At 39.8% G+C, this 18,154-nt stretch overlaps 1 protein-coding gene across 1 annotated transcript in view; it reads right to left on the bottom strand.

Moving 5' to 3' along the window:
- Window positions 1–17,029, bottom strand: part of NALF1 (NALCN channel auxiliary factor 1) — a 477,589-nt gene extending 460,560 nt beyond the window's left edge. The window contains exon 1 of the mRNA XM_065677949.1: window positions 16,214–17,029. Coding sequence (XP_065534021.1) covers window positions 16,214–17,029 — 816 coding nt within the window. The remainder of the gene's footprint in view (window positions 1–16,213) is intronic.
- Between the last annotated feature and the right edge of the window lie 1,125 nt (window positions 17,030–18,154).

Raw genomic sequence — 18,154 nt, 5'->3', positions numbered from 1 at the left:
CAATGAATAAGATAAATCACAAATAAATTATATAATTATCTCTCTTCATAAGACAAAAAAAGAATTCAGCAAAACTGAAAACTGCATAATTAAAACAGATATTTTCCATTTAAACAAAAGAGATGGGACTCCATATCTGATGTTACCAAACCTAAAGGTTCCATTTTCATGAAGGACTTTGATTTTTCTGTGGATTTATACATTAAACTTCTTCAAACTAAAAGCACTATGTTCTGTAGAGCAAGCCAGAATCAAACCAACACAAACAATAAATGAAAAGATACCTCTGCAGTCACCCTTTTCTGTTTCATGGGTACACAGCTTATTCTTACCCCAACTTCTATACACTGTAAACTACACTTCTCAGTTGCAGGTCTGCTGTCATGGATACTCATATTTCCTCTCTCAGAAAATTGTCCTTACTGTGACATATTGCTATATCAAATACCCACAGTCAAACATACCAGGAGAGGTTAGTTTGGTAGAGAATCTGAGGAAGCGGGAAAAAAAAAGTCTATGTAGTAGCAAACAACAAAAAGGAAAGAATAGCTATATCCTAAAAGATATTTTAAATTGTCAACTTCACTGGTGAACATGAATTGGAAGTGTTGTATTTAGCACAACCCTGCTGCATCACAGCAAACCATGCTGTGTACCAATGTCCTTTAGCGTGTTCAAACACATGAAACTGTGTAAGACCAACTGCTAATAGCGAAATCTTGATATATTAGGCAAAAGCCTACATTGTAATGTGTCACAGCTGCAGATGTACAGATGTTCTTCTCATTTATGTGTCCAATATACAAACAAAATCCTCCTCTGTCACGCAAGAAACTGCACTAAAATGCCTTCATCAGTCAGTAGCCATTAATATGACCCAAGCCCTGTTTTCGCGAAGGGCATATAAGAAGCAAATCCCTCCAGTAGTATTTGAATATATTCCAAGTTGTATTTTTTTTCTGGTTTTGGTTACTAGTTTGGCTATGCCACTTCTATAATTTAAACAAATAAAATCTCCTTCTTTCATCCAACTATTTGCCACTAGACATCAGAAAAAAAAAAAAAAAGTCCTACAGGAGCTACAAAAAAAATTCAGTAAGAACTACAGGAACATTGATTCTATCCTCATTATTACATAAGAACAACAGAACTAATGCATGAAACATAGTGAGAACCAAACTTAGATGAAATTTTGGTGGGTTTACCACACATTTAGAGAAAATTAGGATTCTGAATGCCATTCTAAGTTCATTTAAAAATGAAACTTATCTCTAACAAGTTACCCCTTCATGTATGAAATTATACTAACAGAAAAGTATATAAAAAGGTATTTTATTGAATCATTGTATGATAAATTGACTACTGCCCAATATGAATTAACAGGAAACTTTGCAAACTAGCAAACAATATTCTGTCTGGTCTAGCATTCGTTTTACCTCCCAAGCTTATTCCTAAAGATAGGACATGACATCAAGCAGATCACTGAGCAGTGTAGTATGTCAGTTTCTATATAGTGGTTGCCAAAAATACACTCTCTTCAGTTTTCTGATTCTTCAGAATCAGCTCCTTCAGGCTTCAGGATAAAGAAACGTAAGTATAATCTAAGATACATCCAATTGAAGCCTTATAGGAATATGTTGTCTATCTATTTAGTGTAAGGTGTCCCTGCCCATGGCAGGGGGGTTGGAACTAGATGATCTCAAGGTCCTTTCCAACCCTAACTACTCTTATGATTCTATGATTCTATTCTTGTGATAACCTAAGTCAAATACGCAATTTGACTACCTGCCCCTCTGACTGCTTTTCCCGCTGGCAGGACAATGTCCTGCAGCTGTTGGCTGGTCTCCCTTGCAATTCCTGGTCAGCTCCGGAGCATCTGGTGGTGAAGGAAGTGTTCATCACCTGCAGGTCTCTCCCTGATGTTTCAATAACACACACTGATACTATTTCAGCAAACAATTTCTTTACCCATTTTGCTAGGAATCACTTCTTGCCTCCTTTTAGCCTCACACAAATTTTCAGTTGGGGAAAACATAGAAAAAATTCCTGATGGTTACCAAAGGCTAAAAACATTAAGCCCCACAGGTCTTCAAGAACATTGTTAGTATTGGAACAAGGCTGATCATGATCTCTAGAATTTACTTGTTTCCCAAAAGCACAGTAAACTAACTTAAAAACAAGTCAATACATGGCATGAGTTCTCAGGTTTCAAAAGCAATGACCACCTATAATTACTGGGAATATTGCAATAAAAATCCCTAAATAATAAAAATTGGAAAGGTAGAACTTCCCCTACTAAGAAGAAATATTCTACCAGCAAGGCAATATTCTTCTAGCATCATAATTTCTTAAGAACTACACAGTATTTTCTTAACCTTTCACAGAAAAAAGCTTTACTCTGTGGAGAAAAATAGTATCAATAGCACAGATACAGTTTTGTCCTCTATGCTGAAAAATCCAAAGAAAATTAAGTCCTCATAGGTATATAGAAAATTAAATAATTAAAAACCAGTTACTTAGGCTTTCCTGCATATCTGGCTACCAGTTCAATAGTTACCTAAATCCAGACTGAACACTGTCCCGCAACCTTTTCATTTCTTCTAGTAGGAAACAAGAAAATAAGCTAGAAGACAGGGAGGGCAGTATTTTATTAAGGAAGGTTAGACTTGTTCCACTGCTGCCAATGTCCCTCCCTCTCCACATAAATTTTTCAGTTTCCTGCTTGCTTAGATGTTTTTGCATTGTTCTGAAACTAAAAACTCAAAGAGTTGCCAAAAGCAGCACTGACGGTTCTGTTGGTCCTTACGTCTCTGCACAGGGAAGTTGACGTTAATTCCACAGCGAAGACAAAGGCAGCCCAAAGAGTCCAAAATGCAGCAGAGTGCAGTGGTTCTCGGATGCACAGAGGCTTGGCAGCTGCAGGGAAGGCATAGAGCAAAAATCTGCACCAGCCGAAGACAGAAGGGGAGGGGAGGGGGAAATAAACAATAATAGATGATCACTAATGCCATGATTATATAAATCCAGGTGCAGTGAATCATTTGAGAGCTCCAGCTCAGGGTCTTGAGCTGCAGTCCTGAAGAAACTGCTGAGCACTTTGGGAATAATCTCCAAGTGAGGGTTGAATTTCAGGCTCTTTACCTACGGCTACATGAATATTAACAAGGAGTGTGGCTCCGTCGAAACACTCTACTGTAGACTGAAACAGTGCTGAGAGCTTGCCATCCACATTATATGTGTTTCATTGGGTTTACTTCAGGCTAACCTTATTCCTACAGACTGCATGTCCCTTACGCCTGCAACCCATCACACGTGCTTCTGTGGCACTTCTTCGCCTTTACTTTCAGAAAATGCCATGCAGTTTGGGCGCTCTCAGATTTGTCTGTGACATGAATCAAGATGTAACAAGAATGGCAGTGGGAGTGGGAGACTTGCTTCGAAAGCACACCCCTGACCTGAACTAAAATGCTAATGGAGACACAGCCTCAGGGCAGCTGCCTGTACACAGTTCAAATACTTGAACAGCTGCCCAAGTGTGTACAGAACCTGTAATAAATAAATAGTTGCCTTTTAGCTCTACTAAGACACAAAGTGAAGAAATGAATTTGAAGCAGCACCAGCCCTTTGAGGAATAACAGGTGCACCACATGATGCACTGCATGCTACGGGCCCCCCGCATTGCCAAATTACTGTAATATTTGAGTCGCTCAATAGCACCATCACTTGCAAGTGAAAAAAAAAAAAAAGTTTCAGGTCTTTTGTTTCTCTTTCAAACGTATCATCAAATCATTTCAAACATCTCTTTATCCATACATACCTTAAACACCATTTTCTATCCTGTACACCACAAATTTAGAGCAACCCAAAAAATCTTACTGATATTCACAGATCTTTTATTCCTCCCTGTGAGCCTACTGGTCTTCCATTCCAGTCCTGAGTCTGGTAAAATTCTGACATGTAAATATTTCCTGCAAACTGTAAAACATGTCATCTCTTCCTCTTGCAGATCTAACCATCTATAAAAGGAGAAAAAGATCTCTTCCATCCCAAATATCAGCTCTCTTCAAACCAGGATTATTTAAAAGCTATAAAAAAAAAAAAAAACATGCTATAAATATTTACATTCATACCAAAATATAAGGAGGAATGTTTCTCCAGTAATCAAACAGAAAAAAACCCAAGTAGACAGGAAACTGCAAAAAAAAAAAAAAAGCTTATATAAATATTTCAGAAGTGACTGTAATTCATGGTTATATTGCACAAGATAACATATATAAATATTTCAGAAAAAAACTAAAACTCAGATGATACAACAGTAACAAAAACCTGATCTCCCAGACAATCACAGCAATCGAAAGATCCTAGTCTTAAGAAAACCCCACAAAGAACTTCATTATGTAATGAAGAAACAAAGAAGCAAAAACAAAAGTAACCTAAAATATTCCAATTAAGAAAACAGAACACTTGATTTAACTTCTTTGATAATCTATTAGTATTAGGTAGCAGAGATACATGGTGATTTAGGTGGTTTTGTTCCAACCACTGATCCAGATTTCAGTCCAAACACATGGAGCCTCTCTACAAAGGAGTTGCAAAGACCAATGCAAAACAGGGTTAGTGCACATCCTGGCTATGACATCAGCAATTTACTGTTTGCATACTCCACATTTACTGTGGACCTTTTCTGAAGTCTTGACGAAAGAAATAATTCACATTTCCAGATCAGTCGGAAAACAAACCAGTGAATGAAAAAAGGAAAAGACTATTTAGAAACAACTGTTACATTTTCCTCTAAACTGTTCCCTAATGTTACACAATCCAGGACATATCAAAGATTTCCATAGGAGCCTATACTTCAGCACTTTTCAGGACTGTCCTAGCCTCTCCAAGATGCTTGGTCCCACTTCAGTTAACTTCCTCGTTGCACTTTCTGTAAAGACACACACACATATATATGTATCATATCTATACATACGTATGTGTACAATATCTGTAATTCTTATTTGAGTCATTGTTAAAATTACTACCTTTTTTTATGAATGTTGAAATGTACTAGAGAGCAAAACTCCCATTACTTGATCAATTCTGCAACTTATGCTTAAATTCTAACAGTATATATACCAGCATAAATACAGAGTGTGTTTACAGCAATCAAAGCAGCTTCTCTGGATTTAAATGAGCAATGCTACTGATCAGCATCTCTCCTTTTAACCCCGGTAGATGACCTACACTCTTTGCTGGAACAGGCAAATTAATTCTGCTTTGTCTTCTTCAAGATTTTCCCCCCTGGACAGGTGAACAAGTTAAGCTCATAATATTTTTCTATAGTGTGCCTGAAAAATCAATAGAATAAGGGAACGGAATCAAGTACAACAACAAAGAAAAGGGAAAAAAACATTAATCTGACAATAATTACAAATCAGTAACGTCAGTCAAAGACAAAGAAATGAGCATTCAAAGCACTCCTTATATTGCTTTTTGTAGTAAGGCTTGTAAGGCAAATCAGTATGCATCAAATCTGTCCCTTTGATTTTATATATTTGACTTTTAAAGTGTATCATGTGCCTCCTGCTCTCACAACAGTTATTACATTTAAGTAAAGCCATTGATTTCAATGACATGACACAGCCATTGAAACCAGTTAATCCTGGCTTATGTCACTGTAGATTCCTGACGAGAGAAAATTGTTCTACATTTACAAATGAAAATAAAACAGTATTTTAAATTCACATCTGTCATACAGAGATTGGCTTGCAGTACATTTACTCAGGTCACGTCACAGGAATCAATCTCAGCTGCTGAATTTTTAAAAGCCATCGTTACAGTAATAATTTAATTTCATTAATATAGTAGGGTTGCAAAAAATGGATATTTATAAGATTCAGCTTTAACATTTATACGATTTAAATAAAGACAAAAGAAACCATAATGCACTTCTAAATAAACTGGGATATAAAGCAACAAGCCTCATTTCCTAAACTCCAGTGATATAGTATACCCTGTTAGCTAAACTTAGCTTATAATAGGGGTCATTTCCCCAAGCACTGTTCTATCAGAAGGCATAAAAGAAAAAAAAGTACAAAAATTAATTCTGCTTTTAAGACAATTTGCTAATATTTCAAAAACACCTTATTCAGAAACTCCGATTTTTTCATAATACTGGTCCAAGTTCTGTCAGGTTCTGTGTAGAAATATTTACAGGAATACTTTAGCTCCAGAGCAGAATGGGACTGGAAATGAACATCTCTCATCTCTGAATGCATGAAGAATTTTAAAAGCCATCCCACGAGACTTTGGCTATGTTTTTGTTTTGCTTCCTTTTTTTAAGTGAAGAAACTCAAGCCAGTGGATGCTAATCCCCATGTATCTTCAGCCCTGGTCCTGCTCCAGCTGCATAGCTGAAGTGTAGGCTGGGGCATCCCCCTGCACAGGACTCTTCCCATACTTGTACCCTTCTGTGAAAAAACAACTTCCTTCTTATCAAAACTGCCCAGTCTCTCTTTAAAACACTGTATCACAGTATTAACAGCTTGAACATTTTGTGGAAGGAAAACATGAAAGAATGGTCTTGTACTTACAGAGGTATAAAATCTGCAATCCTCCAAAAGAGATGCATTTGGAATAATTTACTTCACAACAAAAATGTCAATGAATTAAATGAATTAGGCTCTGACAACACAGATCCTTCTCCACTGATTACACCACTTGCCTGACTTTAACATGGCTGCAATCAGTACAGACGCCTGCCACTGGAAAGCCACCAGAAACTTTCTGAAGGAATTTACTAATGATCAGTATTCTAAGTAGGTATTACAGTAATATTCCTCTTGAAAATTTCCAGATGCTTTAGTTTTTTCCAAAGCACAGATTTTGGACTTTTTGTAGCTGCTTTTAATAAAAAGCTATGACTGACATACATAATTTTATCATTTTTATATTCAACACCGAAATTTAAATATATAGTTTTCTCATTTTAAAAATAATTTACTTTTAAAGTGAGATGTGCTATACCAGATTTCACCAGGAAGCGATCTTCTTTTAAAGTCAGTTATAAATCTTTGAATGCATAAGAACTTTTAATTGCAACTGGGAATAAATAAAATGCCCTTGTTATCCTAAAGCTCTTCTACACAGAAATCCAGTTTCAACTAATATCATATGCAAAGGAAATGTTAAGAGTACCGACAGGAAATTTGTATGTAATTTTTATAAGCACATTTTTTCAAAGTAGCCTTAAAAAAATGTATTGTTTATTCAGTTTTGCTTTTGTGTTTTGGGTTTTTGTTTGTTTGTTTGTTTCCTTCTGCAAGCTGGGTTTTATTTTAAAAGATGTCTGGTTTTTAATCCAGTGTGCACATATACAAATACAAAAATTTGTCTCAGCAGAGATCATTTTAGTGCCTTGGAAACCATAACTCTAACAACAGTAAAGATACCCATCTAAATGATTAAGTTATTGTAAAAATGTTTTTTTTGACTCATGAGCTTAATAAATCAACTAATATGAGTTAAGTATAAATTTTCCATGCTAGCAACAGATTTTCTGTCTGATATACTGTTCCTTATGAAGAAGCTGGGTACATGAGTAAGTGTTTTATATTTGTGGTCTTCTATTTAGTTGTCTATTACTACATACAGAAATCTGCAAGATACATAATTAACTTTTAATACAGATTTTAAAGCATTTAAGAGTCGCTCAAATTCTTCCTTTACAGCTCTTTAAATCCAAGTATGTCTCTGAATGAATATATCTCACACAAAATTTGTTTTTCTGAAAAGAACCTGTGAGTGTAACCCCTCAAATACAGAGAGCAAACTAACCAATGAAGAGCAAAGATCAGGAAATCATCAGTCAACAAACCCTGGAACCACTCCTATTGTCCTAAAGAATGCATAAAATAAAAAAAAAACTATTTTTCCAAGTAAAACTGACAATCTATCTTTTCCCCTTCCCTTTCATAAATAATGTTCTCTGGTTCTGGATTGCTAATATTTTAAAAATGTAAGAAAGATACTTCATTATGATGTTTCACTGATACAAAATGTGTCGACAGGCCCAAGATACCATTTACATAAGTGTTCAGGCATACTGAAAGCAACATCTAATCTAACATGCTGAGGATCAGCAAAACTTAAACATTCATTTTAAAAGCATTCTAGGTATCACACTTGCTGCCTGGAAAATATCTCCTGAAAACTATAATATATTGCACATTTTAAAATAAAAGAAAAAAAAATATTTTATAAATTTTGTAATAAATTTGAAATAGAATGGCTTCCCTAAGGGACTTCCCTAGATTAAATAAAATAGCAAAAAATAAAAAGTTTTTAAAATGCCACTGTCATATATCAAAATGAAAATTCATATTTATTCAATTTGTAATCTCTCAACTACAGTTTGCCCCTTATTTCATTGAAATTGGTTAAAATATCCACAGTGACTTCCAAACTGCTGCAGAATTTCTAAAAATTGAGACTCAAACATATTGGGTTTTGGCAACTTAAGATCATCTTGGGTACTGATTTTAATCAGCAAGTTGTCTTCGAATGATGAAATCTCTGAATGATCTCTCAACATCAATCTACATGAAAGGTGAACATTCACATCAAGATCTCCAAGACAGTTCAAATGACCAAGACATTCATATAGAACTGCTGAAGTTTATCAGTTCAACATTTATCATTACCATTCATTCCAACAATTTGGTTGCATTTGACCAGTGTTTCAAAGGGCCCTATTAGGTTCTTCCATCAAAAAGCTTTACAACAGTGTTATTTCAAACACAGCGTTTGAAAAATGTCCACTAGTTTGCATGAAAGAGATGAGATGAAGGGTGAGAGAATACCAAGTGTTGATCTCATCTCTTTCTCATTATGGACTGAGAGCTTACTGGATACAACTCTTCAATGTGCATGCTCTAAAGGAACAATCTACGTCTTTCCTGTATCTGCCCTGTTTGCAAACAAGGTCAGATCACAACTCCAAAAATAAATCTGGCCGTTATTTTTTTAACATTATCTTCAAATTAATAAAATCTCTCTACAAGCCAGAATGTGTCTCTAGTGCCTCACTAAATCTGTATTCATCTGATTGATGCTGTAAAGTAAATCAAACTATCACACGCTCTCACTTAGCAATGTTTGCTCTACAGTTCTGACAAGAGAAGAGAACAGTGAAAAGTACATAGAAAAGTACAGTATGGTTATTTTAGTAAAGTGGCATAAAAGTCTAAGAATATGTCTCTCCCGAGTGACAGAGATTGGGTAGGCTTGGGAGTTCCCTCTGATTTGGTCTAAAGAATTAAAATGAAGCCCAGTGTAATACATAGGAATTCTCACACACATAGACAATATACCAAAAAACCCTAACCTGCCTTCTAAAGAGATGAGAAAATAAAAGAAATAATCTGTAGCAGATTTACCTGCAAAAAAAAATTGTTATTAAGGAGATGAACTACAATTTTTACTGTTATAGTAGAAATAACAACTGGAAAAGTAATACATAGAAGCTCTTGGCCTCCCCTCTCTCAAAAAAGTGATAAAAATATAGTTAGGTCATACAAGGGCCTTTCCTGTTCTTTTCCCTAAGAAGCAGACTGCATAGCTCACACATCCTTCAGTGACAGAGCACAGTTATCAGAGACGTGAGAGAGGCTTGTCATTTCACTAGGTTGGTGTGGGACAGCACAAGTAGCAGGATTTCACAAACTTTCAAGCTTAAGAACACAATTTCATCCAAACTTACCAAAATCACTTTGTTAGGATTCATCTAATATGACTTTAGATGTCAACAGTGGAGGTGTTTGCATCAGAGATAAAATGACAGTATGTGCTCTTTAGAGACAATGAACAGAAAATAGGTACTTTTAGGGCATAATCCATCTGACCTATTTTTAGATGTCCAGTTTATTGTGAACTGACTCATGCTCTAGAATTGCCTATGCATCCCCACTGACTACAAAGAGAGTCAACTTTTGTATTTGATGCAGATGTCCATCCTCAATATCTACTTTTTCTTTCTTTTTTTTTTTTTTCTCAGATGAATTACTTAGTTTTTCTGCCTTACAGGGTGTTATGAATGATACTTCTCAAAAAGTAATATTTAAGAATTCAGCTTCTAAGTTACTTTTTCCCTTTTAGGCAATTCACAGATCTAAACACATTATGGATCTTAGTGCAAGACTGAAGTGATAAATTACTAACTATAGACCACATGATTTTTAGGCAGGATAAGTGATAGAACTATAATTTGCATTTTGATTACTTTTCCTAGAACATCAAATGAAGAAGCAAGACTGACGCATTCTCTGCAAGGTACATGTGAAGCATACTGCTTAATGCAAAGAGAACTAGTGAACAAAGCAAAATTGAGGGCAGAGCCGTGAGGTCCCTAGCCATGTGAAGCTAATACCATAAAGTATTAAATGGTGGCTGCTGAACTAGAGTGGAAACCTCTTCAACTACTCTGTGCTAGTCATCTGCAGTCCTTTTTTCCTAAATCAGGAAAGAAGTACCCATCCACACTATGAATGGGATGAGTATCTGTAAGTTTAACTAAATGCAAACTTTAATAAAGTTTGGTGGGGTGAACTCACTTCTGGTAAGAAAACCTGGGAAATCTGCTCCTGTAGGAATGAAGAGATCTGGTCCTAATCCAACAAAGCATTTATGCAATTCAGTGACTACAAGAATGTGCATAGGGTTCCCCGAGTGTCATGTCATTCATCTAGCTCAAAACCAGAGACTGAAGCAGACTGCCAAAATCAGGATTTCAGGCCAAAATACAAAGTCTGTCAGTAGGTAGTCAGCGTTGCTCCTTATATCAATATACCAGTGCACTATTACAAGACTAGTTATACTAAATTCATCCACATATTTATCTTAAATTAGTTCAGAAAAATAATTAAACTTCTACTTTTTTTTTTACATCAACTGAACAAATAGTATATGCAAACATCAACTTATACAGTCACACTTGTTTCACAGAATTTTAAACAACGCTTTTAAAAATATATACATGTAAGTATCATGGCTTTTTTAAAACAGCATATGATTAATTTTTTAAAAAGATTTAAAATAAATATTTATATTTCAACACATTCTGAAAAAACATCAGTTTAGTAATTAAAGTTTGTTTCCCATTTGTATCAGATGCTGACCATCAGTGCAGATTTTTGAAGGTTTAATTTTTAAGCAGTTCTTCTGATTAGCTTATCACTTCTGCATATTACAGAAATATTGTGTGATTAAGATGTGCAATTGAAACATCTAACTTTGTGGCAGATGCTGGTCTATGCGGCCTTTTGTAACAGAAGGGTTCTTTTATCACTTGAGATTTTGGTTTCGTATTTCTCATCTGCTCTTTTATGCCGGCTTAACTGAGAAAGTTTAAATCAAAACCTAATTAGACTACATATGCTGTTTAGGAAAAAGTTCTTGGCAAAGTCATGATTCATATAAGGTTTGATATTTTCAGATAAATGAGAACAAATGTGGTTTTAATTGTTTTAAATAAGTTTCAATCATCCTCTTACTCAAATAAAAGCAGCTGGACACAGTTCTTTGATTCTCCCCTCCCCCAAAAATCACTAGTAACAGAAGAACTACATTCCTATAAACTGTATCATCTACGTTAGGTGATGAAACCCTTTATTGATATGCATGTTTCCAACCAAACAGTAGTATAACTCATCTATCCTCTTACATATTTCTTATACCAATATCATAAACCTCAAATTGTAATTTACTAAACAATACTTAATTCCTGATAAGAAGAGAAAAAAGGTCTGTGTGTACGTGTTGAGTACCTAAGAGTTCAGCTAAACTTCACTCTTCAGCAATGTTGACATAAAAAGAGTTGATATGTTTTTATTTTTCTCCTTTTATATTCTAGGAGGAAAACAGAATTAATTTAATGTTATTTTAATTATAATGCACTTACCTGAATTACACATTTCAATATTTTAACTAGCACTGAGGAAGACCACATTTTAAACACTTTCAACTTTCACTGGATTAAAGAAACCAGTCCCAAAAAATAGTAACTGATGCTATGGTCAAGCATTAATAAACACATCTGCCAAGAAAGCTCTGGCCTCTGATACTTTTCACAAAGGCATAAGCTTCATCTCCTAAAAAAAAAAAAAAAAAAAAAAAAAAAAGGAAAAAGAAGAAGAAAAAAAAAAAACAAAAAAGAAAAACCTTTACATTTATATGTCCTACTTAGTTATTTGACCCAATTTTAATGAGAGGTAGCCAGAATTTTCTTTTATTCCACAGAGCGATTGCCTGCTGTCTTAAGAACAAGAACTTGAGTATTTCCCCTGACAAAAAGCTAAGTCATTACAAGGAACTGTGTCTTCCAACATCAAGCCAATACAGTTCTCTGTTAATTGTCTGAATACAGTACTGGGTTACACCGCATATAAAAATGGTATTCTGGAAACCAAGAAATTATGGATATTGCCAAGAACAATCTCTGTAAACATAACCATAACTGTATAATATGCAAAAGCAAAACTTCATAAATATATAAAAAAAAACTTAATTAAATTTCAAATAGAAAACTAGAAATCCAGATTTTCAGTTAGTCTGTTACTTTAGTGATTCACTAAGGCTACAACACTTTATCATGTCATCTGGTTGAATATGTAATGCATTCAAATTCAAAACCTTACAGTTACCGTTTAGCCATTACTGACGTGACTATCAAGACAAGAAAACAAGATATAAAAACATCAGATTTGAAAGGTATTTTTAAATAAGTTGAAGATGGATTTATAGTGAGAAAATACTGATATTCCAAACTTCTAAACAACACATAAATCTACTGTCATCCTAACAATATAAAATGCATATGCATGTTATTGCAACTATCAAAACCAGTGATATTCCAAATGTTCTAACACTCAAAATTCTTAGCATTTTCTACAAAATTTTCAAAAATCCCAATGCAACTCAGTAAGAAGTTTAATAGTAACACCAGGATGGCATTCTTTAAAAAAAAAAAAATCAAATAAAGAGTATACTTATACATTAAAACTGAAACCAAATCCCACCATGCAGAATAGCTAAATGTGAAATGATAATCCAAACAACTCCTGTCTGCAAATTTCTGCAATGCAAAGCAATTTATTTAAAATATTCTTCAGAGATCAGAATACATGTAGTGAAGCACAGAATAATTTGAAAGTGAAGTTCATTTTCTTACCGTTTTAGATAAAGGAATAAAAATATAAAGTCTGAGGTTTAACCTCGTACATCGAAGTAATTTGATATGCACTATTTGTTATAACCAATACTGCTTTCTGGAAAGGTGTAACTTGCTGGACTGTGAAATCCCCATGGTCTTCACTCTTTACTGTTAGAAATGTGTCAAGGGTGGGAGATGGTGGTGGGGAGAGTTGATGAAGGGGAGATTAACACCAAATTACAAGTTTTAGGTTGATCGTTATTGGTGTAAATGTTACTTACTTTCTCATCTCTAATAATTGGTCAACTGCATGAAAAGCTCACTCTTTCTGTAAATGCAGCCACCCTCCCGTTATACTCAAGATATCTTTAACAGAAATAGATCATTTAACAAGACTTTCATTATATTAACCCAGTGCTTACACTCGTGTCTATTGACTAACATCAGTATTTTTAGCATTTTGTTTAAAAGAAAAAACAGCTCACCTCATAAACCAACCAAATGGTGCGTACTTAAAACGCATAATCAGATGTCAAGTTATTTTCTATTCTGATTCTTAAACTAAGAAAAATCTAACGTCCAAAGCTCAAAAAAAAAAAAAAAAGTATCTACTTACATAAAAAGTTATTCTCCTGATTGAGTTTTATAAATGGATTATGCATAAACAAAGACCAGCAAAACACTGCAACAGTCACAAAGTGTTCACGGTTCAAGTTTCTAGTTTCACCCGTACACACTTCAGGGCAGACCGGATGCAAGCACATCAACACACGGCTATCAGACCGCCGGACCTGCTAAACGCTTGGCTTGCTCAGCCACCAGAATCAACCAGAAGGCTCTAGGGGGACCGAGGAGCACGAAGGTGGGACGGAGATAGAAGAGAGCACGGCCGCTCTCCAGCGTAGCCACGGGCTGCGGTTGCCGCCGTTCAGCACATTGGACAGCGCTCACAACGCCGTGCCCCGGGCCGAGGGAGGGAACACCGAACTGTACGCACTGTCGGGCTGGGTTGGTTTGGACGTTTTTTCCTTACCCTGCTGCAACAGCCTTTCATTTGTAACAGACTGGTTGGCCGAATTCTCAAAACGTAGAGCAATACCGTCTGGCACCCGGAACCGAAGAACTGTAGGTCACTGGCACTGCATTTCTATGGTTCATTTATATGCTTCACACAATGTTTTAATGTCAACAGCTTTTTCCCCATCATTAGACAAGTATTTTTCCTTATACAGTCACTGAAGGGGAAACTGTTACACAGTGTACACTTGCTGTTCTTTTAATTTTCAACACTTTTTACACCACATTATACTATAGAGCAACTGCACACTTTGTGGTGAAGTTCACTCAGACTAAACTGTGACACAAAAAAATTCACTTAAAGCGTGTAGATGTTGCCCATTTGGAAGCACAGAGCAGTCGGTCAACTTCTAATTAAAGAGCCACTGAAATGGAAACGATGTCCTTAACAGCAGTAGACATCTGTTTACAGTCAATACTCTTTTTACTTATCCAATTCACTCTGGAAATAAAACACATTTTATCAGTAACTAAGTACATAACATATATAAAGTGAGCGTGTATACACACAATTTATAACCTAGAAATCGGGAATTCAAAATTACTGATGAAACTACTTCAGTTTTGTTAGGTTTAAAAAGGAAGAATATATACAGCAACTTTCCTCCTTGATCGAATTAGATAACATGGTTATTTCAGCTCCTGGAGGGACTGTGGGTTAAGTTTTCTAGCAAAGATGTGTGCAAATTACACCAACTTATTGGTGAATGGTATTCTTTAGGCATGTACTATTACCATGAAATGATTTCAGAAGGCCCAGATGAAGTTACAAACCACAAAGGTACTGTTAGGCCTTCTGTTCAGAGCAGTGATTTGTATGCACTTACAGCATACAGTTCCACTGCTGAAGTAGGATTCGGTTGACATACAGTTAACATAATGTGACAACGTTTGCTATAATTCAGTTCAGAGCAGAAATCATACTCCTGGCCCACCTCTCATCCAACACTCAAACATACAGGGGAGAAAGCATGCAGTTACTTGTTTTACGGCACCAATGACAACACTTTGTCCTTTCCTGTCTTGAGAGCTAGGCCAACTAATCTTGTGCAAAAGTAGAGAGAAGACAACCACAGACAGCCAAAGTGGGACACTTCCTTCTAACAAAAGAAAAGAAAAACCTCCAGTTTTCTCCGAGAGGTCATGAGTGGCACCAAGGAGAACGGCCGCAGCTCACTGAAACACTGTCACCATCATCTCCCAATCAAGGACTACCGTGGTGCCCCTTGGCATCCACTCTCGTTCTCCAGCCTTTCCCAACTCCAGAGATTCTGGCAGAGCGCCTGGAAAACGGTCCCACTCCTCTCTTCCGAGGTGGGCAGCAGCTTCCCTGCTCCGCCGCACCGCTCACCGCCGCCGGGGCCACCCGGAACAGAACCCTTCCCGAGCAGCCGGTGCGCGACCTCGGCCGCCGCGGGTGGACGAGGCTCCCGTCCCCCGGGCACCGCGCCCATCGCCGCCCCGGCCCCGGCCAATCCCCGACCCCGCCGCGTCTCAGGTCCAGGAGGGCCCGCGGGCAGAGCAGAGCCGTCGGGCGGCCCCGACACCGGCCGCCGTCCGTGGCCCCACTCATTTGCATGCAGACCCAGTCGCTGCCTGCCGCCAAACTGCACCCCAACCGGCTGGAAGCCGGCAGCCGAGCCGGAGCCAATCGTATATTCATGAGGAGGGGGAAATCCAGTGCTGCACTCCCAGAGGACGGAGGATCACTTTTTTTTTTTTTCCTACAAGCTTCCCCCTCTCTCCTCCTCCCTTTTAGCAATGCGCTAGCGGGGGCTCCCCGTCGACACCCTCCGCAGCTCCGACTGCACCCTAAAAACAACGGCCGGCGGCGCCAGGGGCAAAGACCGAAGCAGCTAAAACAAGCAGCACGGCAGCCACAACAGACGAGGGAGGCACGCCAGCCCGCCAGCCAGGGACAGGAAACACAGCAGGGGCTCCTACCTTACAATCCTCAGGACACGATTTCACCGAGTACTCATCCGACTGTAAATATTTCTGAAGCATAACCTCAAACTCTTCGTATTTCTCCTGAGCGTGCTGGTCGTAGCGCTGGTAAGCCTGGACGCACTGGCTGCAGGAGCCTCCCCCCCTCAGCACCACATCCAGACTGCAGTTCAAAGTGTCCGGATTGGACAACCCGGCGAACAACTCCCAAAGCGTGTAAGAATTACAAAAGGAAAGGTAAAAATCCGTCAGGTCCCAGCCGGGCGCCGGGCTCTGCCCCGCACCCCGCGGCCGCCCGGGCCCCCCCGGCTGCCGGCACAGCTCCTCCGAGTCCCCCACGCTGAAGCACTGCCGGGACGAGGAGCCCAGAAGGGGGCACGTCTCCAGGGGCCTGGCACTGGAGTTCCCCAGGAAAGCAGCCTCGCCGTGCCCGTGCTCGGTGCCGTTGGTGCCGCTGCTGCCGCCGCCGCTGCTGCTGCCGGGGGAGGGCGGGAGGGAGGGCGAAGGGGGGGCGAGGAGCCGGGGCGCGGGGGGCGCCGGCTCCCCCATGCCCGCCAGCAGCTCCGGCTCCGCGGGCTCCGGCTTCTCGGGCGGCGGTTGCTCCTTCTCTCCGGTCCCCGTGAATTTGGCCTCGGCGCAGAACCACAAGTGATCAGAGAGCAGGACTGTGAAAAACAAGAGCGATGCCAGGGACAGTCGCCATTTCTGAGCCCTCTCTGAATCCGTGAAGGGTTTCTCGTTCTCCCGGGGTGCGAACCAGATTTTTAAGCCGTCATCATACTGCCGACTGCACATCCAAGCACCCCTGGTCATATTTTGGGAACGCACAGCCCTGGCCGACTCCACCGTGAGGGCTCCTTTGCCAGTGTCACCACAATATGCATTGACTTAAAAGATTGGGGTATTTTCTTGCCTGCCTTCCCTTCTCTCGCTCCTTCGCTCTCCCTCTTTCACTACCCCCCCCCCTCCTCCCCCCCCCCCCCCCCCTTCTTTCTCCCTCTTCTTTCTTTCTTCTTTTTCTTCCTCTGAGATATTGTTGGGTTTCACCGGTGGCTCTGCCTTGATCTCACCACACGAAGCAGCCCCAGTCCATCCAACGCGGAGTGCCGTGCAGAAGATAAGAGCAATAACGCAGAGAGGAGGAGGAGGAGGGAGAGGAGATGGTGGTGGTAGTTGGTGGTGGCGGGGCTGCGCGGATGGTCCTTTCCCCCTCTCACCCAGGCATGGTCAGATCGCAGCTCCCCATCTCCCTCCTGAGAAAAGCCCGTTGCCCCCGGACAGCTGCATGCCGCGTCCCCCGCTGCCGACGGACGGCTCCGGGAGGACTCCTCGCCTCCTCTTCCTCCCCGCCGCCGCGGCTCTCCTCTTCCTCAGCCCCGAGCCGCGCGGCACATATGCCTGCACCGCTGTCTCCTCTTTCTCCTCTCCCCCCTCCGCTCTAACTGGAGAGACGCTGCTGCAGGGCTCCCGGAGCGCTGCCGAGGATGCTGAAGAGGAGGAGGAGGAAGAGGAAGAGGAGGAGGAGGCTGCCGGGGCCGCCGCCGCTGCTGGTGACAATGGTCTGCGGCTGCCGCCGCTGCTGCCGCCGGGCGCGGTGTCCCCGGGCGCACGGGGCGGAACTGCCTGGCTGGGGGCCCCCGACGGGCACAGGCATCTTGGGCCCCTGGGCTAAGTTGCCGCCATCTTCGTCCTGAAGAAACACTTTTTTGGGGGGAGCTCTGCCTTTTGCGTCATCTCCTCCCGCGCCGAGATCTCTCTATCCTGGCGCATTGGCAGCAGCAGAAACTCTGCCTCCTCCCGCTTGAGGAGGAGGAGGAGGTGGGAGAGGCACATGGGCCCTCCAAAGGGCTTCCTCAGTGCAACTCTTTCTACTTGTGGCACCGAAGGGACTGGTTGGTACCACCCTCTAGCCCTCTCTCCTTCAAGGTCTCCTTCCCC

The sequence above is a fragment of the Lathamus discolor genome, chromosome 4 (assembly GCF_037157495.1).
Source record: "Lathamus discolor isolate bLatDis1 chromosome 4, bLatDis1.hap1, whole genome shotgun sequence".
Lineage (NCBI taxonomy): Eukaryota > Metazoa > Chordata > Aves > Psittaciformes > Psittacidae > Lathamus > Lathamus discolor.
This window is presented reverse-complemented; position numbering and strand designations above follow the sequence as displayed.